We start from the raw sequence: 26,914 nt of genomic DNA on the forward strand, positions 1-26,914 counted from the left end.
AAATAATAATAATAAAAAGAGGAGACCAAAAGAAAAAAAAAAGCGAATCATTTTGAAGAACCATACTTACGTACACGATGTAAGGAGATTCTATAAAGGGCCCAGATTTGGGCCAGTCAGGAGGAGTTCGTATTTCTCGACTGTCGGGCATCTGGTTTAGAAATGTTTCCTGGCTCCAGGAAAGAATACTGTATTGGGGAGTACTGACAGCTGGTGCAGTCTGCCTCTCGCAGACTTTAAAACTTTATTTTTAATTTTTCTTGACAGAATTATTCTCATTTGGCCATTCGGAATTGGGGGACAGAAGACTAACTGTACCCCTGCCTCAGTGATCCTTTCCCTCTGGTCGGTTTGAGCTTAAATTTAGGAGCTCGTCTAGACTGACTCCAACCTCTTGGCATTTGGCAACAAGCTTTCTCAGGTTATCAGTTTTACCTCCTTCCGAAGCTTCAAACAGGAGTCGCTGCAACAAAAAGAAAAAACATGGAATGCACAAAGACCTTGTCAGCAAACCAGTAGCACATTAAAAGCATCACAATATATTAATACTTATTTAAAACTATTTATATTAGGGGAGGGGGAAAAAAGGAAAATTTACATCTCTCCATAGTGTGGCACAAAGAGGTAGCTTCTGGAGAGCTTGTCGATAAAGGTGACGAGCCTGAAAGAGAGCAAATCAGACAGTGGAGCACAGTCAGTGCCACACAAACAGATCAATACCTTATTTTACAATGTTAACAGATTAGAGGTGGACAGTGCAGCCCCTTTACAAAAGGCACCCAGTGCAAACTGCCTGTACCTTAAACTGACGCATTGTCCTAAACATGTAGACAGGTAGGGTTACGGAACAGGTCTGAAGTGTCTAATGTGAACGGGGCCTTTAATCCGAGTCCAAACCAGCATCAAAATAATTTCAACCTGGTAAAAACTTAGTTAGCAATTAGCGCTTCTCGTTGACGTTCCCGATTAACAAAAATAAATGAACACTGACAAAGCTGCCCAGGTTCTTATTGATAAAATGAGTATAACCCACACACATCGTGCATATCCCCCCTAACCCCGTGAGGTACACAAAACGCTTTCTTAAAATACATTTGAAAGGAACCAGATCCAACCTGTCGGTAAACCCTGTTTCTTGCACCTCATTGCATAAATAAAGTTAGCTTCATTTTATCTGTTTGGACACATATGTACCTTGTACCTTAAAAAGGGTTAAGATTATACTAATTAAAAATGTATATCTTCCATACTTCACAAGCAGGGACACACACAGATGCACTCACCTCTGCCAGTCCCTTGAGCTCTTTCTCAACAGCAATGGCACTGAGGGAAAACAAACGCTAGATGTCAGCTGACCCCATAAAGCACAGCAATTGAAAAACAAATACGCTTTTTTTTTTCCTGCTTAAATACAATCACATCATGGGGCTAGAGGAATGTAAAACGTGCTTTGATGAACTAATTGAAATTCCCTTACATTTTCCAGATGGTCAAACACACTGGGGCGCTGCTGGTCAGAGTTCTGGCTTGGTGTTTCAGATGCTGAATGTTCCCGTCCTGCCATTCCTGCCGGAGCAGCCTAGAAAATAAAACATGTTAATTCAGCTACATCAGATTTAAAACTCATTAAACAAACACAATCACTTGTGTATGTTGTGAAACAAAGCTTACGGGAACAAAAACACGCACTGTCACTATCTGCCCCCACCTCCCCAAATGTTTTTCACAGAAACATTTAACCTTTTGATTCTAGAGCAACATTATAAAGACACTCTTCTCAGATTGGATTGGATGGTGAAGACCACAGAGAGGATAACTCCTCCCCTTTTAAACAAAACATAAGTGAACTGGGTTATGGTTCTCCTACCATAAAAAAAACAAACAGTCAAAGGATGGAAAGCTGCCTTTCAGTGTACTGTAGGTATGCACTTTTAGCACCCAAATCTGTCAGTACCTTAGTGCCAGGTCAGTATTAGCTGGCATGATGTATCTGAATCTTTCCAGAGCCTTGGAATGTTGAGACTTAGGAAGGCAGCTCAGATAGAAGGATATGATCTGCGGAACACACAGCAAACAATATGTAGAAGGGGAGGGTTAGGGAATCTGTCTAAAGCGCCGACTGCCATGTCTTTAGGCACAATAAACTGGACGAAAGGAAGGTGTGAAAGGGACCTCCATAGCCAACTGGTTTGAAATGAATCAATGACCCGCCTCAAAATAATTCCCATTGGTCAACATGGTTAAAACTTAAAATTACCTAATTGGCAATACTAATTTACAAAAATAATGACACCATTATCTAGGTTCTAATTGACAAAGCCCACATCAGAATAAAGCAAGTTTCTGAACAGATCGAGACCCAGGCTTCACTGCAGCTTACAGATGACCACCAATAAAAAGGTTGCCTCCATTGATTCCTATTCTCGTTTGAACAGCAAAATTCAGTATTTTTTTCTTGCAGAGTCTCATGCCCAGACAATCTGGTTTACTAAAACCAGCAGACAAGACATTTTATATATACAGTACACAGTCGCATATCCAACTCACTGTTCAGGCAGATATGTAAAAATGTCAGATTCGAACACAAATGGAAAATGACATTTATACATGCACAAATAGGTTACTGGACAAAAATAGAAAGCAAACAGTTTTAAACATGGGGAAACACTTTAAAAAGTAAGCGAACGTAAACAAGATTAAGAACATATTGCTATGTGGTTAACAAGCTTTTTAAAATAAATTCAAAACAAGGTGTACTAAATGTACAGTAACTTACACTTGACGGCTTCTTAGCTCTTAAATAATTTGTTAATGGTTTCCCTTTGAAATGATCTCTTTTTTGCAGCCATGTTAACCAATCAGCGGACAAGCATTAGCTGCGCTGGGGCTGCCTCCGCTGCTTGTTCAGATGCAGTTTCTTGCCTTGGATACACAGCTGTCATATTCTGTGACGTTGCTGAAAGCGCTTCAGGTCAGCTAGTTAAAGCCTTGAAGGATCGCCGTCCAGCATAGTGCTTAACTGTCTGGCTTTATCGCTCAGAGTTGGACCAGATATTGGCATCCCTTCATTTCTCTGTACAAACCATGCTCTGATGTGTCCAGCTGATCATCTTGAGCAATGAAAGATTTTAGACGCCATTACCCCTGTACTAAGTGTGGGCGGTTAACTGGTCAGGCTGGTTACATGACGGTCAGACGTGAAATGTTCCACTGTGTGTGCGTATGTATAGATATCTGTCTGTCTGTCTATCTATCTATCTATCTAGAGAGAGAAAGAGAGACACACAATTTAGGAAGCACAGCTTTGATATCAGTAATTAATTCAAGCACAGGACTTTCCATATGTAAATGCAAAGGATTAACTTAACCATCTGGACAGCAGATGAAGGACAAGACACTCAGTTCAACACAACAGGAATTTCTTTACCTTATTGTGAAACTCAAAGTTGGTCCAGTAATCTGCCGAGCTTAAAGGAATAATAAATCTCGTGGGAACTGTCACCAGGCATCTATGCACAAGATCTGTAAACATTCTGAAGTCTCGGTTCTTAGTTTTGGATCCAATGAGTTTACTACTAGTAAAAAGGAGATAACTGGAAAGAAAACAAGACTGTCAAGAGTTTTAGGCAACACACCAAAAATGACTGCGCTGCTACATTAACTACAACATGGGTCACTTTTTATTCATAAAACAAGACATGAATGCACAGAGGCAACAGGGTAGCAAGTAATACAGCACAAAAAGGGGTTGTGGCTCTTGCAAGTAAATGCAATAGATAGCACAATCAGCATTATCCCCAAACATGCCATGTCATTTCCTACAAGGACTAGAAGTAGATACTTTTGTGCAACAGCTGAGGATCAAGCACTACAGAACTGCTGGGTACTGTACTGTAAAAAGGACAATTAAAGACAGCAAGGCAAACAGGAACAAACACCTGTCCTAGATTCTGCTAACAAGAGTTTAAAACAAGCTGGGTAACCCATATCACAGATGATTCAGACGACTCAAAATGAATGGAGGGGGGGGGGGGGGGGAATAAAACAATAAAACGTAATTTACTTACTCCAGCCAAAGTTTCCGCACTACGTCTTGCTGCATCACTGTGCCCAAAGCCCTTTCAAAAGCATCCACTGCATCTCCCACACTGGCGTGAATAGACTGCCACAAGCTGTATGTTGACAATGAGATTCAGCATTTTAAAAACACACAGATTACAATGCTGTTGAAACATTCAAATTAAAAAGTTGTCTCACCTAAATTACAACATATTGTACCAAATACAAACTTAATGTGTAACAAGACAATGTTTTACTTACCAGTGGATGAGCCACATGTAGGGAATCTGGCTGCTAAGCTGATCACGGAGTTCTTGTTTAACACAAGGGGCTTTGAATTTATACTGCAATGGGTCATTTAGAAGGAATCTAAAAAAATATTATTAAAAAAAAAAAAAAAAAAAAAAGGAGATTAACTTCACTTTCATGCTAAGCATACTGCAACTTTTCCACACATCAAGATAATGGATTAACATGGACAGCAGGTTTTGTGTATTGCACTGTTTTGGCATAAGACTACATGTGGAAGACAAGATGAACCATCTGGGAAAAAAAAGAGGAATAGAACCATAAGAATAGGTTGACACCCGAGTCCAAAAGTGAAAGATCCCTGGTTTACTTCCACACACACAAAAAAACCAAACAAACAAAAACTTTTACAACACTGCAACAGAACAGCAACAGGGCTCTATTCCAACACCACACAACACAGAGTCAGGCAGATACTGTTGTGAATGCACTCCTTCACAGCAGTCCCAACACCTGTCCCATGTTCTAGCCATGTCACTCATTACTCCCTTTAGGCATCAATAAAACAAACATTTATAAGCATTTTCTTACAGCCTAGATTTAAAGCCCATCACCTTTCCTGGCCTTAGATAATCACTTCTAACCATCAAAGGAGCAAGAGCCAACAATGGCACATTGTTACTGTTTTACTGCGATCAGCGAAGGTGCCAATAAAACTATAAAAGCTAAATTGTGTTAGCTGTAGATAATGTACATTAAACCCTGGCCTGCAAGGCAATTTCAGACAAGACAAGCTTTTGACAGCCCTTCGTTTTGAAACGGCAATAGGGTTACTGCTATGGAACGACACTGTTTCAGAAGTTTGAGGGTAAAAGCAAAGAACAGTTCACTGTATAACAGTCTGCAGAGGTGTGCATTTATCAACATTACTTACTGCAATAAATACCTTTATGCCTCTTTAAACATTCAATCTTGCATTGTAGCAAGGGCTCTGTTCTCCTGCACTCAGTTTCACTGTGAATAATATTTACTTAAAGGAATCGAAAGGGCATCAAAAAGGAATAGAACTGATGGAATTGTTTTACTAAGAGAATGTTTCATGCTCCACAGTTCTGCATTTACCTTCCTGTCCCATTAAAATGACCAATGCTGCTTGCTTCAACTTACAACATAAGCAAATAATTAACATTTACAAGACCATCACCACAGCAGAGAGAAGTGTTTTTGAAATAGTGGACTTCATCTGATGAACAACAATGCAAATCATTGAATTTACTATTCTCCATCCATCCCTTAAATTTAAAATAAAACCACCACCTACCGCAGTACATTTGCAGGATGCTGCTCACTCTGTGTACTTTCACAGAAAGACAGAACAAATTCCTGAAATAGAGGGGCTATGGTATGAGATTTTTCCTGTGTAGGGGGGAAAAAAAAAAGGAGATAAGATTAGTTCAGTCAGACTTGTGCGTTGAATTCAGGCTATTCGCCATGATATACTTATTTATTGCAAAGTGTTACATGTAAATAACAGAACCATCTATATTGCATTGGTATATTGTTTATCCATGGCATTCGTTTAAAACAAGTGCAGAGTTACTACTCCTATCAAGTAGCATGACTTGCAAAGTGGAAGAAGTGAATACATTACTTCAGACATGTTTAAAATCACACCATTTAAAATTACAGGAATAAACCTTTTATGCACCTGCAGCACATACCTGCAACACAAGAAACTTGCAGGTAGAATGAAAGATCTGGGCATTGTGAGGATTCTTCCTGAAAGCACCAAGCCACACATCAATGGCTTTATCTGCTTCTTCTCTTTTTAAATATAGCTGTGCCAGAGATTCCAGCAGGATGCAACAGTCAGGACAAGGCACTAACAGAGTCTCACAAAGCTTGACAGCTGCCTCCCACCTAAACAAACAGAAGCACATTACCAGCTTGTTAAAAATCAGCAAACAAAGTAAGATTTCCACCAAATTAAAGAAGCCCTTACCTGTCCAAAACCTGATTCAACACAATCATATTTCTATATATAGGCAGGCAGGCAGCAGTCCTCTCACCAGGTGAAAGGCTCTCATCACTACATGCACGTACAGAATCTACAAGACAGGGAACAAGATAATTACAATTCTTTTTTTTTTTTTTTAATTTGCAGTGCCATATACAACTTACATAAGCGGCACCTGCCCTCAAGGTCACAGGTGATTAAAAATTAAATACACACACAAAACTGCAGTGCCAACCGCAAGAGGAATACCTATTTTACAGCCCAAGGTCTACACTCAGGGACGTGACAGGGTCACTGTACTGCAGTAAACATTTCACACACGTGTTTTTGTTCTGACTTTGTCTAGTAATTGATTTTATACCACAATGCCTTCATTTTATATCACAGTGTTATAGCATCATAGTGGGACAAAAACTTAAATGCAGAACTTTAAGAAACAGTTGACACTTTTTGGTATCTGGAATGGTTTGCGCTGGAACTCTATTGGGCCCATGATAGAAAACCAGATTCTTGACTCAAGGATATCGATTCTCATGATCGGTTATGTTTTGAATTTGTTTTTGTGCTTTGGAAAATTCCAGATGAGGGTTAACAAGACATCTCTCTTCCAACACAGGCCAGTCCAGGTGCAAAATAATAGTGGTTTATCAATCAGAACTACGCTGTATTATTACTAAATCTACCCCTCAGGAGCTTCTACTCATCCTGAACACACTTAGTAATGAATGTCAACCTGCAGTTTGCACCTACCTTCAAACAAAGCAAACAGCATGTCAGGATCTGTCTTTACATCTTGCAGCGACTGCCATGGGATTAAGAAGGGCTCCTTATTAACTATCCTTCCAGGATTGGTGTGAGCTGGATCATACAGTGTACCAGGGAGGCTATTAAATTCAATGAGATGTATATAAGCCAACCAGGCCAGACAGCGATCACTGAGTAGAAGGTGTTCTGCGAGGCTTCTTTCACCATCAGTCGATTTTAATGCATTCTGAAATATACAGAATTTATTATGTGAGGCTCAACACAGTTTTCATCAATGCAATTTACTCTCAATTTATAGCATGCAAAATATTGCAGTGTTAATCCATCCCCAAAAAGGGAATATGGTGTGCAACCCAATGAATACAAACCTGAACCCATCATATTCAAACTCATAAACTGCCCTGGGACCCTACGCACCTGCAGGATGGCTAGTGCGTTCTGATGTCTGCCAGTGAACAGGCTGAGCTGCACTCGGTAAAGCAGCGACTCCAACAACTGAAATGACAGCAGCTCCGATTTGTTGTCTCCCCCTGCTGTCCCAAGTAGGAACTGCAACATCCTACCGCAGACATAGTCCTTGCCGTCAAACGACGTCTCCAAGTTCAGAAACTGCAAAAATATTGCATGCAAGAAGCTGCAAGACTGTTCACTGCTTACTCTTGAGCAACTCTAACATTTCACTGCTGATTTATTTAAATCCATAAACAACTTCTGTTTCAAGAAATGTATACTTAAATATACTTTTAGCTGTTATTATAGCAATCTTGGCCAGTGAACAGATATTACAGCTGTGTGTTCAAATACCTGGCAAGCTGACACAAATATTAGTGATCCAAGTAATGTGTAATGGACAAAAAAAATTACCTGCATTTCAGATTCAGAATGAAGTTAAACTTTCAGTTTATCCTGACGTAGAGGCACTAGCCGAAACGACTACTTGACCTACTATCAAACTATTCCTCTTCTTTACTCAATCTGACTGTTTTTAAAAGTTCACGATTCAGAAAGCCTGACTTACGTTCCACCATACTTTGTAGTCAGGAGCGTACTCCACTGCTGTCTCACACATTTCTTGCACTTCATCCTTTGTCCCTCGCTTGGTGAAAAGATTGAGGTAGTGACACCAAACTTCGGGATTCTCTCGGTTATCTTCAAGTGCTCTAGCCAAAGTATTCAAGACAGAATCCAAACATTCCGACGGGGTACTGACGGGACAGCAACAAAAATAGATTTTACATTGTGTCCATGAAATGTAGGCTGTGTTAGTGTACATCTATTCACTCTGCAGCTTTCATGGTACCGAAATTTCTCCCAAAGCACGGAAACTTTGAAGCATTTCTGGTCTGTAATTTCTTGGTCTTAAATGCTGCACACTGCCAACAGCAGACACCCCAAAAGCATACAGAAATCTGGGTTATACACGATTTGCATTTTACAGGTGCAATCACGAATGCATCAATGAATGACAACATTACAGCATTTCTGATTCTGCCAAGAGAGTCAACAAGCATGTTAATTACTGGGTGTTGGAAACAGTTGCGTGCAAAAAAAAAAAAAAGGTGCGGTATGAAATTACCTTTAACAATACCAATTACCGGCATATTCAGTAGCTGGTCAAACAAATGACACTTCTAAAACCTTTCAAAATCACTACCTCCACAGTGTGCCACCTACTGCTTGCAGAAACCAGAACCGTCACAAGTTCATGCTTCAGTGCAGTTTAACACTGGTGAACAATACCATGGAGACAGTGGGAGATCTCAGACACATACTTTAAAAAAGCACCCCCCCATCGTGAAGAAAGATTTGACAGGTGGACATGCAACTTGATTACTATTGCTTGTGTTTAAAAATGTAAAGAGCAAGTATAGCTTCAAATTTCATTTACTGTCCCCCAGCGTTTTTATGACGTCTGCACTCATTTGGAGTGGTTCTCATTTCAAATCACTCAGTTACTACATTTCTTTCTTGTTAATAAAATAAACACCCGAAAAACATTCAGGAACTGCTCTGTTCTGGTTGCCTGCCATAAATTAGACTGGATCAGCCAAAGGAGGCTTTATAGAAGCATGCTGCTAGCGCTTACTAACATCAGAACACTTTGGCAGATCTAGGCCACATTCCAAAATGTCTATGGCTGGCATATTGGAACAGAAAAGCATCTCCTTAACTCATAGTCAAAGTACCTTAACACATACACATCAAAACACACAACCAACACATTTATTAATTGCTTTATTAACAACCAGGAATACCAATATATATAAAAACAGAAAATAAAGAATAAAAGGACTTGCCTCTCCTTTTGATTGAGGTACTTGTATGCCAGTTTTATCCATAGCTGGACATCTCTAGGACTTTCCACCACACTTGCTTCCAAGTTGGAGATGTCGTCCGTTTCACTTGTGAAGTATCTGACATCATCGGGAGTTACGCACACATCAAGGGCACAGCTGACTTTCCAAGAGCGCTGTGAACACCGATCTGCAGCACAAAGAGCTCCAAGTTCAGAAAGAAAAAAGTGTGAAACAAACACAAAACTGCTTTATATTTTGCTGGTCTGTAGTACTGCATGTACAGTTACTTTTCCTTTTACACAGATTTAAACAGATTACCTAAACCGTCAATGTGTACATGAGGGGGTTCCTCACCATATCTGACTGACACTTTGCTTTCTTCGTCATCACTACTGCTGCTGTCTGGGTCAGGTTTTCTCCGCTGTTGTGGTCTCCATTTCCTTAACTCTTTGCAAGTTGTATATGGTGGGGCTTGGGGGTGGAAATAAATAAATAAATAAATAAACAAACAAACAAACAAACAAATAAATCCAATGCAGGCAAATTCAGGAACTTTGTATAATTATTTTTAAACCCAATCTGTTTTTCATGGGAAAGATATTAAAACCTAAGAACTGTTGCAAAACCAAATAAAATGTATCCCCTGAAAAAGGGTGCTCCCTACCCTTCAAGCAACCTCATATTTAAACACTTACTGTGGCCCTTGCTTTCGTTTATTTTGCTCACAAGCAGAACAGCCATCGGGTCTGTTGCCATTCGATCTTTGTTCATACCAAACAGTTTGTCAAGGTATTTTTCTGAAAAACAACACTTACTTTAAAATGCATTCCTGACACCATGTTTTTCTGACCTTTTTTAAAATTTCTAAAATGTATTTAATGTGCTTCACATTTGTAAAACCTTCCTATATATCTAGCCACTGTGTCTATTTAACATGTTTAACCAAGGTAAAAAAAAAAGTCACCCCCTTTCTATTTCTGCAGTTTATGGTGTATTTTGTACAAGACAATAATTTAGTAGCTTGTAAATGTCAGAAAAACGAGATGCCTGCACCTCAAACATGTCAGGCTTGTGTGCAATCCTTCACCATAAAAAAGTTACATAAAACAGAACAGAAAATCTACCTGTTGCAACACTGATTTCCTCGCCAGTGCTGGTTTCTGAACAGCCAACCACAGGTAAGTTATAGGAAAGAATATCCTGAAACAACTGGCTTCTACTTAAAGTGCAGTCCCTCATGTGTTGCCTGAAAAATAACAGCTACACTTAAGGAGTGGTGCCTTATATATTATATTAGGGTGTAGATCTTAACACAGTTACATAAAGACATTGAATAAAGCTTTGGGCATAAAAATGAAACCCTGTTCATTAAACTACTGCTAGCTGCTGCTAAAACCTGTGTTTTGTAATACGTTTTAACCACTTCGAAACTTGCTTTTCAATGGACTTCTGGGCCTTGTGTAACCAACATTCTACCAGAATTCAGGTCATGTGACAATGCACTCAGATCTTTAACTTTGCTGGTGGCGACAATGAATGGATGACAGAGTGATGACTATATGGACACTAATACAAAGTGAGTGAGTGAAAGGGAATGTTTTTTAACTAAGTGTCAATGTCCTCTCTGAGAGCTTAGGTAAAGACATGGTGATAAACTACTGTGAAGTAGCTCTGTCAACAGTGCAGTGGAAGCTGCTGCTCTGAAGAGACACATTTTGTGGCGTGACCACTTACCACTGACAATCGTCGTCGTTGCATGTGCCAGTCAAATCAAACCGACAGAAACACTTTTTTGGCTCAATGATATTGCTGTACGAAGCTGAACTGAGGTATAGCTTCTCCTTGGTACGGAAATATGGGCTAAACCTAGAAAATAAAATATATATATATATATATATATATATATACAGCTCTGGAAAAAATTGAGACCACTGCAAAGTTATCAGTTTCTCTGGTTTTACTATTTATAGTATGTGTTTGGGTAAAATGAACATTTGTTTTATTCTATAAACTACTGACAACATTTCTCCCAAATTCCAAATAAAAATATTGTCATTTAGAGCATTTATTTGCAGAAAATGACAACTGGTCAAAATAACAAAAAAAGATGCAGTGTTGTCAGACCTCGAATAATACAAAGAAAATAAGTTCAGATTCATTTTTAAACACTGCAATACTAATGTTTTACCTTAGGAAGACTTCAGAAATCAATATTTGGTGGAATAACCCTGGTTTTCAAGCACAGCTTTCATGCGTCTTGGTATGTTCTCCACCAGTCTTTCACATTGACGTTGGGTGACTTTGTCACTCCTGGCGCAAAAATTCAAGCAGCTCGGCTTTGTTTGATCGCTTGTGACCATCCATCTTCCTCTTGATCACATTCCAGAGGTTTTCAATGGGGTTCAGGTCTGGAGATTGGGCTGGCCATGACAGGGTCTTGATCTGGTGGTCCTCCATCCACACCTTGATTGACCTGGCTGTGTGGCATGGAGCATTGTCCTGCTGGAAAAACCAATCCTCAGAGTTGGGGAACATTGTCAGAGCAGAAGGAAGCAAGTTTTCTTCCAGGACAACCTTGTACTTGGCTTGATTCATGCGTCCTTCACAAAGACAAATCTGCCTGATTCCAGCCTTGCTGAAGCACCCCCAGATCATCACCGATCCTCCACCACATTTCACAGTGGGTGCGAGACACTGTGGCTTGTAGGCCTCTCCAGGTCTTCATCTAACCATTAGACGGCCAGGTGTTGGGCAAAGCTGAAAATTGGACTCACCTGGGGGTGCTTCAGCAAGGCTGGAATCGGGCAGGTTTGTCTTTGTGAAGGGCGCATGAATCAAGTCAAGTACAAGGTTGTCCTGGAAGAAAACTTGCTTCCTTCTGCTCTGACAATGTTCCTCAACTCTGAGGATTGGTTTTTCCAGCAGGACAATGCTCCAAGGTGTGGATTGAGGACCACCAGATCAAGACCCTGTCATGGCCAGCCCAATCTCCAGACCTGAACCCCATTGAAAACCTCTGGAATGTGATCAAGAGGAAGATGGATGGTCACAAACCATCAAACAATGCCAAGCTGCTTGAATTTTTGCGCCAGGAGTGGCATAAAGTCACCCAACATCAATGTGAAAGACTGGTGGAGAGCATGCCAAGACGCATGAAAGCTGTGCTTGAAAATTAGGGTTATTCCACCAAATATTGATTTCTGAACTCTTCCTAAGTGAAAACATTAGTATTGTGTTGTTTAAAAATGAATCTGAACTTATTTTCTTTGCATTATTCGAGGTCTGACAACAGTGCATCTTTTTTGTTATTTTGACCAGTTGTCATTTTCTGCAAATAAATGCTCTAAATGACAATGTTTTTATTTGGAATTTGGGAGAAATGTTGTCAGTAGTTTATAGAATAAAACAAAAATGTTCATTTTACCCAAACACATACTATAAATAGTAAAACCAGAGAAACTGAATTTTGCAGTGGTGGCTTAATTTTTTCCAGAGCTGTATATAAAAAAAAACACAACTGTGGATATCAAATAATTAATATAACTATGTATCCAATACCATTGCTAATTCAAATTAATTTGAATGATATCCATATTTCAACTTGACAGAGAATCACAGACTACAGCTCTGTACCAAACATCTGACAAAGTGTCTGGTCTCCACTATCCATAAACCAAACCCTTGCACAAATAGTGGCCCTTAAAGGAAACACTTTCATTTTTTTAAAATAACCCAGACAGACAAAATGATAAATTAAAATTTAGAAATGTCCTGGGATATCATACCTGTATGATTTGAAAACAAGGAGAGGACTATGATAGGGTCCAAATGAGGCTGGCTTCAGGTCCCCACGTACTGTTTGAGCCATTACTGCATCCAAATCAACAGGAACCTCCTGCACGAATGTACAAGGAAGAAAATTGCTTTTCTATCACTCAGCACAGTTACTGTATGTGCACAGAGCAGGGATGGAAATAAGACTCCAATTACATATCAGTTTCACCCATTCCTGGTTTTACTATGAGCCCCAGTGTATAGGTAAGAAGCTTAGGTTAATAGACTGAAGGGATTGCAGTTATAACAGCAAAGCATAACTAACTGTAATCAGGCTGACAGAGTTGTTGAAGCAGAGACTATTGGATCCTTCAAGAACAGACTTATATGTGACCACAATAAGACCTTTAGCTTGCCGTCTGGAGGAAGGGCGGTCTGTCGAGTTTCATTTCCCCTACTAACCTGGTTAGAGGTTTTTGTTTTTCCTCTCCCGATTACTAAACGGACCACACAGGCACCAAAGCGAACAAGCACAGATGGGCCAAATGGCCTTTCCTCGTTCTTCAATTTATGTTCTTACAGAAGAGAAACAATTTACTTATTTAACATCAAACTCTAGGGCCGGGTGCTGGGCTAGTCCATATTTCAAGCCAAACGTGCACACATGCCATTCACTTAATTCTGCCGTTACCTGTCCGAGCGCTGGCAGGCCCGTCAATGCCAGCATCGGGGCGGAGCTTTTTTCGAGCAGCTCCTTCAAGCTGTCCCCTTCCTTATAGAGTTTCTGCAGGTCGTCCACATTCAATCCCAGGAAGAGTTCCGGCTCCCCTGTTGTCTTTTTCGCTGGTTTGCCGAGGCTCTCTGTGTGCTTGAGGTTGGGCTTGGTGAAGGCGCTAGACTCCCTGAAGGAGCGCCTCCGCTCCCTGACCGAGGGCGACAGCACCTCGTCCTCCACCTCGTTCTCCTCGCTGTCCAGGGTCAGCTTGTCCTGGGTGAGGTCGTGGAGAGAGGGCTGTGGGATGCTGAACCCCGGGAGCTCCTCCTCTGTGCTGACCACGCTCTCAGCAGACAGCTCCTTGCTCCTCAGGGCTTGTGCCTCCTTAAGTTTCTGGATCTTGAGGGCGTACTCAGACTCGAGTTGCTGCAGACGTTTCTTCTCCTGGGCAATCCGCTCTGTGTACTGCTTCCCAGGACTTCCTGGGGAATTGGGGTCCAGTCTGAGAAGCTTACTTGGCTGTATAATTGAAGCATAAAACAGGTTAAATACAGGATTTAACTTGTAAACATTTACTTATTATATATTACTTTATTTAAAAATAAATAAATAAATAAATTTAAGAAATCAATAGAACCACTTTTGATTAACCCCAGTAGAAACTCTATGTAATCATTTGGGGAAAAAAAAAGATAACACCACAGCTGAAAATATCAGTCATCATGAAAAAGTAAATTAAATGTGACCCCCATTCACTTTATGTACATAACAATGCAAGCGCAATGTACATCAATATTTGATAAAAAAAAAAAAAAAAATGTAACTAGGTTCTAGACCAACTGGATAAGCAATTCTTTGCTTTTGTAAAGATAAATGTAAGGGCAGCTCCTTTTACCCCAAGACGCTGAGACTCTCAGTAAACTCATGCTTGAGAATATCCTAACCAAGTTTTATCACAAACTGACACACCGCTCTCTAGATACACACTGAGGTTAAACTGTGACATGTGTTTGTATGGATAATAAAGATAACAGAAAAGTGTAAAAGATAAGACAGCAGATGTTATATTCAATCAAGCTTACCGGCAGGTAATTCACTTCACTTTTGCGCTTGCCTCGTCCATGACCAGCGTTTGCTTTGGCTTGAGCAAGATCTTTTTCAAATTTCAAAGCTTGATTTCTCTTTGTAGATACTCGATGCTGTACTCTGTGGATCTGGAAGAACAAAGCAATCAGAAAATTACTAACAAAGCCAAGGTCAAAACGTACATTTTATGAGCAATTTAAATAAAAAGCTTAATCCCTTAGACAAATTACAGCTCTGACTAACAGAAATACATGACCGACTACCATGTATTGCCAACAAATTTAACAGACACTTATTTATCCAGGACCTCATAAGTGAACTAGGATTTGTACTCCAATTTTCAGTCCTCATAAAAAAAAACTAAATACAAAAAGTGTGTTTTTTTTTTTAAAGCTAACAATTCTTATATACATGGTGATTATCGCATCAATAATATGGTGCGTTGATGTGGTAAACTTACTTTCTAATCACCCTGTATAAAAAGTGACTTAGTCTACCAAATTCAATTACAAGTAGGAACTCAGATCAACCTGTTCTTGAAGTTTCTTCAGAAGCATTTTGTTGGCATTAACAATCTTTTCAGTTGCCAGCAACTGCTCCTTGAGCCCAGCAGACTTGGATTCAGACGCCTTGAGTGATTCCTTCTTCTTCAGCTCCTGCTGAACAAGGTGCTTCAGAAGCATTTCATCCTTCATCAGAAGATTTCTTGAGAAAATAAAGACACTAAAAATCAAAGTCCTCCTTTGCTTCAGCAGACACAGAACACCACAACATATGATTCAGTTCAACCGCTGGCCCAGTGATTGTGATGCTCCTATACAGACGCCTAACCTTTTTTTAGCTGCAGTGTAAAAGCACACATCAGCTGTATTAGAGAGCTTTTTATCTAAGAAAAAATATTATATAAGGTCTAGCTGAAACATTTAAGCAATTTACATTGGGAGTGGAATATTTGTTATAAGATACATTCACACACACAGTGTGTGTGTGTGTGTGTGTGTGTGTGTGTATATATATATATATAATATATATATATATATATATATATATATATATATATATATATATATATTATATATATTATTATTATTGTATATGTACAATAGTGTTCTGAGCATTACATAATAAACCAACCAGAAACTAGGATGTCTGACATAGCATCTCCCAAAATGTTGCAAAATGAGGTTTTGAAGCCACTGTCCATCATTTAGCCAATGACAAGCCTGTCCTCCTACAGTCATGCTGGCTTGTTTCTGGCAAGTCCTTACTTGTGCTTCATCAGTTTGTTTTCAGCCTCCGAGACCTGCAAGTTGGCCACAGTTCTTCCAACAAAATCCAATTCCACATCAGAGCTGGCAGGAGAGGGGCTGCCCCTGGACTGGCTAGACTTGAATATCCTCTGCTGCTCTCGACTACAAAATAAATAAATAAATAAACAAAAAAAAAACCTCACACAATGATGACACTGCAATTGAATTATCAGTTGACACATATTTAGATCATTTGTCTACTTAGTTGAATATTCTAAGTTATTACAGGCCTCTAGCAATGGGGCATCTGGGAATTTATTCCTCAACCTGGACAACAGTTTAACACTAGAACCGCCTCGGCAGTCATTTCGACGGTTTTAAGTTTTCAAATTGAAAATACTCTGTGTGTCTGAAAGTTATGCGGTTGTCCGTTTATGACTTTTTGAAGTAGTGCTTTACATGTGACAAGTCAGAAAATAAACCCTTTTATGTTTAATTCTTCATTTAAATATGGCATTTCGGCTGTGCAGATGTTTGACATGACTTGCTTTAATAAAACTTTAAGTTGTACCCAACAGTTTGTCTTTCGTTTTAATATTGATGTTGTTTAAAATGACTGCCTATGGCTGTTTTAGGTTTCAGCATAACCACGGCAGTTCTAGTGTTAAACTTAAAAAAAAAAAAAAAAATGGAAGTAATTCCAGTCGTACAAAAATTGTCATGCAACAGCTGTGGTACAAGAAACTAACCAAACACTAGAAAGTATACAATTAAGTTATTTTGTACCACACAATACCTTGCAATTTCTTCTTTCAGCAGCCTATATTCAACCTTCTTGTCAACTGGTAGTGCCTCTGGTGTTTTTACTTGGTTGTTTTCTTTCTCTGCTGTTGATGGAGTTTTTGGTTTGGATGCCTGCAGATTAAAAAACAAACACATAAAATTGTTAACTAAGAGAGAAGAGGATCTTGGTAGGATTATCTTGTGCACATGAAATATAAGAATGCAAAACCCTGAAGAATTAAATCAATGATTAAAAAATGCACAGTAAAATGTCCAATGACTGGAAAATGACGTAGAACAACTTTAGAAACCATCTGCATTCACAAACACCCTGAAATAAACCAGGAGTCAGCACCAGCACTATGCTGTGCTCAAAGGACGGCTTCATACACAACTGTGCGATTCATTTATTCAACGGGACGTTTAGCATAAAGATGTCACCAGATGTCAAACGTGTGTTACTGCATTTGCAGATGTGCCTACAGTAGATTGCTGCTTCCACTGTATGTTTACATGTGTTCGGTGGTGTTCTCTAATAAAGATGAGTGTATTTCTCATGCCCGGTCTGTCATACAAAGAGTGCATGAGAAAGTACACTCTCAACTTGATTAGAGATAGCCACCGAACACCTGGAAGTATTACAAGTCATTACATCTAAAAGAAAAATGATAAATTTTATATTCATATATAATCTGTTTATATAGTACCTGCTGAGGTTTAAACATTTAGAATGCTTTGTCACTGACATCAGGTTTGAGATCTACATTCTCAGCAAACTAAGTGTAGCTGCTGCCAATATGGACATGACAATTAGGGCTTCTGATTTTCATTTTTAAATCGATAAAAAAAATGGTGTATAGCCAATAAACACTGGAAATAGTTACTCAATTCACGATGACGACTTTGCCCCTTAATACTATATATATAGTATAATATATAATATATTATATATATATATAATATATATATATATATAATATAAAAAACACCACATGCACTGCCTTTCCCAGTGCAGTTGGGCAATGCCCATCCTTCCTGACTTGTATCTATCATTGAATAGATATGAATACTTTAAACCCGCCCCAACTACTGAGTGGCAGCAAATGCCTCCATTTCTATTGGAACTCTGCTTGCAAGACTTAAAACAAGATTACAATAACAGTACGAACAAAGGCATTAACGCTATATTACAGTTAATTAGATAGGGAGAATTTAAAACAATTCCAAATTGTGTTGAGGAAGACAGCAAAGGAAAGAAGGACCGATTTAAGTGTGCAAATACTGTCGAGTTACTATAGATATGGTGACAAAGTAACCGAAAACAATAATTTCATACAGTATATAAAAAACGAAAATGTAATTAATAGAAACCAAACAGAAGCCCCACATATAATGCATTTTAAAAGGATACAGCTTTTAACCAGAACTTTAATAGTCTTTTTCGTGTATTCACCATGTTTATAGGGATAGCCTATTATGAGTTTGCATTTAGGAATCCCAACTTGATTTTTTTTAACCATGGTGACAATAGAAGCCACAGCTGTTGGCTGATTTATAGTGGGACATTTACATGTGAAGAACAAGAGTTTCATACAAAAACAGACTAGCATATTATCAGGTGCAAACACTGTGACTGAAGTATTCAACGCATATCTAAAAAAACACATCTTAAAATGTGTATTAGAAAAATACCTCTGCTGTTCTCCTTGCTTCCTTAATCATCGACTCAAGACCCCCGAAGACAAATCTGGATGAGCTGGACGACTCGCTGTCAGACTCGCTGTCGTCAGAATTGTTCAGCTGCACAACCACTGCTTTGTGCCTGGGAAGCTGCAAAACAAAATAATTTGTGTGTGACCGCGGGCATGCCTCTATTATTCTTTAATTCATGCTTTATCTACTTTCCCATTGAATTACTTTTTGTACACAAACCGAGCTGATTGTTACTTCTTCAAAAGCAGAATATTACAAAACTGTTCATGTAAAACAAATACATATATTCTAATCTGTGCCGATACCTGTACTGCACGCAAGCTTTCTGATGTTTATCAGACAAAGGGAAAAGGGAAGGCTAGGTCACTTAACAAAAGAAGAGAGAACCCCTGTTAACTAAATTATCTATATGAAAACACAGACTCCGAAATGAACAGGACAAATCAACAAGTCTCATTTTCTTGGTACCTGCATGAACCTGTAAGAACTTAAAAACAAAGTAACCTCCCTTCAACACCATGCAAGATAACAATTTTTATGAATTTACCAGCTAACATGGTCCCCAGGCATTCCAGTAACTGGTAAATTAATCTTGCATTATTCTTTCTATAAAGTTTTTTGTATTTGTTTATGTATTTAAAGCATATCAAGATTCTTTCAGAACTAAAGAGATAATTGAAACATTCAAGGGAGTTAGCTACTTTTACATAGGCAAGTTTACAAAGTCACTTACCACTACAACTATAAGCTTATTTAAAATAAAATAACCTCCCACTAAGTAATCATATAAACAGGTACGAATAGGAGGAGCCAGTCTGACTCATCAATGCTTATCTAGTTTCTATGAGCTGTTTGATCCCCTTTATCTGGTCTGCTCTTGCCCTGTCTTTTTACAGATAAAATCATGAAGTAATTTTTATTATGATATGTCAAACTAAATGGAATAAGCTGCTTTTTAAACATTTATGTTTATTTAAAAAACCAAATTCAAACCCTTCCCAATTAATAAAGAGTACTGAATGAAAAACACACTTGCAGAAATATACGTTTCCTTACCACCAATAGGGGCCGTGGGGCTGGAGGTCCTCGAACAAACGCGGTACTCAGGGAACGTGAATGAGAAGCAGTATTTATACCAACAGCTGATAAATTATTTCTCGGAAAACACTGCACTGTTATCGTCATAGGAGGTGAGGGTGGAGAGCTATTGCTGGACGTGTCCTGTAAAATGAAAGACAGGAAATATTTAATTCCGTAGCCCTTCCTTGCGCTGGACTTCTTTTTCAAAGATAGAAAAGTACCTAGGACTACGCGTTTCTAACACAGGACGTAACTCTATAAAAGGAACAGACTCTCCTTTATGGGATTAGCACCTAGAAACACCTACTTCAAATGGAAGTGGGTTTATTTTTTTGTTGTTGAATTAAAATATCTGTCTTAACTTCTGTACCAAGCAATACAGAAGTTGAAAAGGCTTCATCCAGGGGTTTAAGAACGCATTGGGTTGCTGATAACTTATGAAAGATCGCCACCTGTTGACCTGAAATCAACTGCTCACAGCATTTACCTCTGACTTGACAGGCCGTTTGCTAGCTAAAGACTTAAGAAGCTCCTCTCGGAGCAGCATCTCTTCCTCCTCCTCTTCATCGGCGAATGGGGGTTTGGGAGGTTGTTCTGGCTCGTCCGGGGGGAGGGGGGGTAGTGGCGGAGGGGGCTCCATTGCATCCAGACTGTCCAGATACTGCTCATTCAAGGACTGCAAAAAAAAGCATTGAACAATGAAGCAATCCATGTTATTATTGGAATGACCTATGGGATGTAGACATGCATGTAATACGTTTTTAATAAAGTAGTTTTACTTGAGTAGTAAGCCTAAAGTCGACAGTACATTGAAACATAAGGTTATGAAATAAGACAGTCAAGATTGGGACTTACCACTGTATGTGGAGGCAAACCTATAGGGAAGGGTGCCATTTGAAAATACGGTGGCAATTCAGGTACGAATGGGTTATGCATGGGGGAGGATACTGAAATTAAAATGTGACAAGAATTAACATTTGATTAAAATAATAAGTTAAAAAGAGCAAATTCAAATAGAACTAGTCCACACAGAGAATACTACTTGTTTAAATATTTATTTTCTGCAAAACACACACAAACATACATACATATATATATATATATATATATATATATATATATATATATATATATATATATATATATATATATATATATATATATATATATATATATATAAAATACACACACACACACATTATATATATATATATATATATATATTATATACACATACACACACACACACACACACATAATGCGTGGAACCACCTTCCCAAGTTGCTAGACTAAAGGTTTTAAAAATGTGTACATAAACACACACACACACACACACACACACACACACACACATTCGTCTTACCTGGTGAACTGGTTTCACTGTCTGTTTCCATCGCAACCTCGTCATAATTATCATACTGGTACAGGTTTCCTGAAGCATCAGTGCCTTGTTTACTCAGAGATTTCCTGTGCTCCGAGTCTGAAGTCTGCGAACACGAAGAATACCTTATAAAAAGTGTAATATCCATTGAAAGGGTTTCTTCTCACTGCAAGTACTGCTAGTTTACAAAGCACTATGACACCTGTGTTGTAAATTAGCTTTATCTGCATCAAAAGCCCCAGGGCGGCTGCTGCTGCTGCTGAGAACAATGGCTGGCAACATCCCTCAAGGGAGAGCGCAGGAACAGCACCTGTTTACCACAGGCCATCAGCTCTGAGATTCGCTCTGCAGCGCCATTGATTAAGCAAAAGAACATACTCATTAGCAGAATAATAAAAGAAAAACCATCAGCTGTGCTAAAAATACCTAAGACCTGCAGTCCCCAAACTGACTATTCCCCGGGAAAAGAGAAAAGATCATAGGGTCCCAACGGAGATCTGCTGTGATTAGGTTTCAATTACAATAACCTGCAAATTGGCCTGACACAGAGACACGTCTAACTTGTAATGGTGATGTAAGAGAAAGAAAAGGCTTAGGATGTTAATAATGTAAAAATAAAAAAGTAAAGGTACATGCAAGCAAATGAGGCGCTAGGGGGCAGTATCTGATAGAACACAGGCATGGAATGTACACCTAAATAATGACAGTTATGAAGGTCTCAGTCTAGTTTGTAATACATAGCCACTGTTACTGGTTCCTTCAAAACAGGTGTTAACAATTACTTAAGGTAGGAATACAAAAGCAGACATATTAAATTATTAGGCTATCAAATAATATAGATATTTCTCAATGCCTTCAGTGGAAAACATCTGTAAACTAATTTAGTTTATTTTAGTATTACTATATATTCTACCATAGATCACAGGTGGGATTACATGTGGGAATCCTTATGCAAAGTGTTTCAGCTGTTGCAAAGTGGTCAGATATTAATAAAATCTCTCTTGTTTCGACTTTACCTTGCTTCTCGAACTCCTTTTCCCTCCAACAAGCTTCATGAAGCGGTTGTACTGCTCATCCTGGTTGGAAAGGTCTCGAATTTTGCGGATCTCTTCTTCCCGTTTCCTGCGTTCCTCCTCCTCTTCCGCCCGTCTCTTCTCCTCGTCCTCTCTCTGCCGCTTCTCCTGCTCTTTCTGTTGCTGCAGCTTCCACGTCCGCAATTGCTGCTTCCGCCACGCCTGTTTTGCAGCTGACCCTAATAATAAAATACACCATTTAAAAATTAAACAAACTTCTAGTACAAACGCTGTGGAAAAATGCACTAACCAATAAATGGAATGGCCATTTGAAGTGAAAACTTTGTGTACATTAGTCTCTCAAATTCAAGACCACAGCTCCCTAGCATTGCTGCAATAAGGTTAACAAACAAGTACAGTAATAAAAGTAGTCTTGGCTCAGCACAATATTCAGAGAAATATTTGGACGATATACTAAAATAGTATTCTCAAACTTTAACACCAATGTTTTTTGTTTCTTTGGAGAAATCATACCTGTGCTGCTGCCTTTCTTGCCACAGTGGGGTTTGACAGCTGCTTTGCTCTTTTGCTGCGCCGGTCTGGTTTTGCTCAGTTTTTCTTTGCTCTCTTTGAGCACCTGCTGCTCTTTCTGCTGCCACTTCTTGCTGGCAGACTGCAGGGCGAGGAGGCGCAGCTGCATCTCTGACACCTCGTCGTCATCGTCTTTAACGACCTCCTTAGAGAAACAGAGAACATGCAGATGATACTGGACGGTGTATGAACCTCGCGTTTCCCCGAAGCTTTTCTTCAGTTAAAAGCGCATGCTCAGATTTGTTAGCAACTTGGACAAGGAAATGGCACCTTTTCAAGATCATGGTTTCTGTGACATTTAAGAAAAACAAAATTAAAAAAAATTACCTTCTCAGGAAGATCATCCGATTCTTTGCTGCTTGCATAGGAAATACTCAGGTCTGTCTCTACCGACTCTTTAAAGACAAACAAAAAAGAAACAATTCATTCAGTAATTAAATAAACAATGCTAAATTCTGAACATGCTAATACCTTTAAAAACATCACAAAAATGTTATGGCTGTCATACCTACTTTAATGTAATGACAGTGGCTTAAGAGTATGCAAGGAAAAACTGAAGATGAACAACTGTCATTTTTACTACCTGAAGCTGTTTTTTTAGATGAAGTATGGATTGAAAAGCATTTTTAGACAGCATTTGGCTTTAACTCAAATACTACCCTTTTTAATACTCACCAATTTGGGCAAACTTTGTTTGCATCTATCCAGAAGTGTAGGGCTACTGCTTTTTACAGTAACAATTCCCTGTGCAAATTACACCCAGTACCAGAATATTTTTATAGGAGACGTAACCAAGACCAGTGATGGAAATAAGACTCCCATTGCAGTTTGGTCCATTCCTGGTCTTAGTGAGTTTAATAAGACACACTCTTATTTCCACCGCTGGACCTAATACTGATTGCAATTGCACAGAGTGAATCTCCCTGGCAGGATAAAAGGTCTTCACTACAGTCAAAAAATAATAATAATCTGGGCAAGAAGGCTGCTATGGCTAATGAGGTTAAAAAAAAAAAAAAAAAAAAAATGTACATAAATCGTTTTAAATGCCATTATTACAGCTTTAATGCCCCTAACTTTGTGGTCCGTTCTATTTCTGGGCGATTGTCTGTACCTTTTGCTGTGCTGCTGGACTCAGCGAGGCTCAATTCAATTTCTTCTAGCGTGGGTTCTTCTTTGCCAGGAACCTTGTTAATTTGATCCCGCTCTGCCGGGGTCAGAAGTTTCTGCCTCAAAGGCTTCAGATTGAAGGCCTGAAAAGGTTTCTGGGCATCTTGAGCAACAGCTTCATCCACATTTTCTCCATCAACTTCTTCAATACTGCTGGGTACTGCAATACTCTGCTTGTCGCTCACAGACACTGCTGGCTCCTTTCGGGGGGGCTCCTCTTTGGAGGTAAAGGCTGTCCTCTCTTCCTTCCTAATACATTCCAGCTCATGCTGAATCTGCTTATATTTCTTAAGCAGCTCTTCGAAGCTGTCCTCAATACCGTTTACATTTTTGACTGTACTGTAGTTTGGTTTTCTCAACGGAGGTCTTCCAAATGTTTTTGCTAAGCAAGCAGTAAAGGAAGCCAACTGTTTTTGTCTTCCAGGGACACGGGTTATCAAACCTGGAAGTTTTAGAGCCCAACATACAAATGTATTCATGATGTAGTGCAGGGCTCCCCAACCCGGGTCCCAGTGACCCGTGTCTGCTGGTTTTCATTCCAACTGAGCTCTCAATTACTTAACGAGACCCTTAATTGAACTGAATTTAATTAATTACACCTTTTTTGTTGTTTTTTCAGCTCTTAAACAGTTGCAGAGTTCAAGTTACTTAAATGTTATAGCTAACTTGAAATCTCCAACTGTTTAAGAGCTGAAAACAATTAAAAAGGTTTAATTACACAAATTATAAATTAAGGGTCTAGTTAAGTAATTGTGCGCTCAGTTCGAATGAAAACCAGCAGACACTGGGGGGTCCCCAGGACCGTTGGGAACCACTGATGTAGTGTACACCATTTCACCTTTATCTTAAAGCTGCAGTATCCCAATCATCCATAGCAAAGGCTTCTGTGCAATCTCCTGGTACTTTAAAAGAGATCAACCTTTTGTTTAAGCCTCCAGGTTGTAGGGGGCACATACAGTGTACCTCCTTCCCCTGTCAAACCTGCTTGCCACATCTCCCTGTGTTAGCTATTACTAGCATTCGCTTTCATCTACTAGCAACAGGGCCACTCCAAACAAATCTAATGTTTTACATAAATCAGATTACTGTGGCCAGCCCAAGTCTCTCTGATGTCTCATCAATCTTCTGTGCATTTGCACAAGCCCCACCACCACACAAATCTAGGTCTTGTGTTTTAGGAAACAAAAAGGATAATTACCCAATGTGTGTAACTTATGATCATTACATTAAAACACACATATTGGGCACTATCGCAGTAAAGACTGGCTACATTCAAAGATTCACTAGCAGCACTAAAATCTGTTGGACAACTTTTGGTTTCAAACAGAAGGCGCCAATGGAATTTGTTTTTCATTCTCACACTATAGCATGCACTCTATACTGTACATGTTCCATAACTGTTGCACAACGTTGTTTAATCCAATTATCTTCACTTTAAAAATAATAATTATAATAATAATAATAATTCTGATTGGATGGCGACTTGGTTATTAACCGCAGCACACGAACTAAATACCATTCCATTGCGGTATTCATGCCATTGTTTATATCAGACTGTACAAACTCAAACATTTTCAGTAGGAATTTACTTTGTACAGAAAAAAATACTAAACCCAGCAGCTGCTAAGCAATCGGCCTCATCTATAGAATTTCAGAGTGACGTAATTCAAGGCCCCGGTTTCGTTTCTTCATTTTGTCCCTGTTAACACTCGGTTTCATTGGTACTTACGTACGAAAGGCCTACAGTATTGTATGACCAAGACTACAGAGGTTACACTGCATGAACATTTATCTCCAACAGTACTGTAAATAATATAATCTGTTCAGGAGTCATTGTTCTGCCTACTATACACACACGTACGGTACCATGTTAACAACTACATTTACATGATATATAACATTTATTATAACTTGTATTACTATTATTATTTAATAAGGAAAACGCTGCTTTGTGGTTTAATGGCAAATCCGTTTTTTTTTTTTTTGCACTTGTTATAAATAAATACTGTAAAGGATACGTTTTCTAGGAGGGGACTCCTTTCTGTTTGAACTTCCAGTAAATGCAACTCGGCCCGGGGGTGGCCTTCCTGTCCCCCTCTCTCCCCGATCTCCTCTCCCCGCACTCCACCGGCCCCGGTGCCCGAGTCTGTCAAAGGCACTGTTGCTGCGCTCCCAGAACGAAGACCTGGGACCAGACTCACAAAGCGGTCCCGAACCGGGTCTGCCTGGTCCGTTCGGTCCACCTTTCTGCCTGTGTCCGGTTGACTTGGGGGGATGGGGTCCCCGGTTAAACTGCATATTCAAGCGGTAATCATGTCCAGGTCCCCCAATGTGTGGAGAAAGTGGCCGAGGCTGAGGCTTGCAGCTCCGACTCGAGCGCCCTGCGTTATTGTTACCACTGCTACTGGGCCTCTTGTCCGGGCACACGAGCTGGTTTTCATCGTTGTCTTCGTCGCTGATCTCTCCGTCCTCCAGCTCCCCCTCTTCCCTCGGGGACCGGTTGCTCGAATTCAGTGCCATTGTTAGTTCTTTTCGACTGGATCTTAGACTTTTCACTACTATGCTCTGAGTTCTGAGTTCTGCCAGTCCCGCTGATGAAGAAGCCAGGAATGCTCGCACAGCTTCTCTTATCTTACCTTCTATCCTTTTCCATTAGTGCCTAGCCTGCTTTGCGATTCATCGCGAGAACTCACTGAAGTACCCGATTAAAATAACGCACGTAAACTGCGCACTTTACGCAAATACAACGTGTGTCCTTTCCTGCGATCGTTTTGGTTAGCTAATTGTAACATAAATACGTATTTAAGTATTGTGTTGCTTGTATTTTTGTGTCCGCATATATAGTCCATAACGAATTTAATGTTGTTCAACTTTTCTTAGCATGGGTAGGTCTTGATACAAGTCATAAAATAATAACGTACGCATGTAGCGTAAATAATGGCTTACACACCGTATGCAAAAATTCCCTAAACTG

At 39.4% G+C, this 26,914-nt stretch overlaps 1 protein-coding gene across 3 annotated transcripts; it reads right to left on the reverse strand.

Moving 5' to 3' along the window:
* Positions 1–26,608, reverse strand: LOC121318030 (zinc finger C3H1 domain-containing protein-like). Of its 3 annotated transcripts, none has more exons than XM_041254234.1 (35): positions 25,959–26,608; positions 23,885–24,322; positions 23,101–23,168; positions 22,717–22,918; positions 22,186–22,421; positions 21,152–21,275; positions 20,644–20,735; positions 20,276–20,464; positions 19,765–19,929; positions 18,688–18,825; positions 17,009–17,127; positions 16,231–16,374; positions 15,493–15,667; positions 14,959–15,090; positions 13,853–14,395; positions 13,173–13,282; positions 11,122–11,253; positions 10,512–10,633; positions 10,083–10,184; positions 9,742–9,858; positions 9,388–9,574; positions 8,109–8,295; positions 7,508–7,699; positions 7,076–7,316; positions 6,311–6,416; positions 6,030–6,228; positions 5,630–5,724; positions 4,321–4,428; positions 4,068–4,172; positions 3,428–3,593; positions 1,955–2,055; positions 1,478–1,579; positions 1,284–1,323; positions 599–661; positions 1–463 (listed from the first exon to the last, which is right to left on the reverse strand). In XM_041254234.1, exons 1-35 carry the CDS (start codon positions 26,458–26,460, stop codon positions 326–328), a joined length of 5,880 nt encoding a protein of 1,959 aa, XP_041110168.1. In that variant the 5' UTR covers positions 26,461–26,608; the 3' UTR covers positions 1–325. The 3 variants fall into 3 exon arrangements, with proteins under 3 accessions (XP_041110168.1, XP_041110167.1, XP_041110169.1); XM_041254233.1 differs by having other exon boundaries at positions 9,388–9,589; XM_041254235.1 differs by lacking the exons at positions 1–463; positions 1,955–2,055 and having other exon boundaries at positions 9,388–9,589.
* Positions 26,609–26,914: the final 306 nt, after the last annotated feature.

The sequence above is a fragment of the Polyodon spathula genome, chromosome 7 (genome assembly GCF_017654505.1).
Source record: "Polyodon spathula isolate WHYD16114869_AA chromosome 7, ASM1765450v1, whole genome shotgun sequence".
Classification (NCBI taxonomy): Eukaryota; Metazoa; Chordata; class Actinopteri; order Acipenseriformes; family Polyodontidae; genus Polyodon; species Polyodon spathula.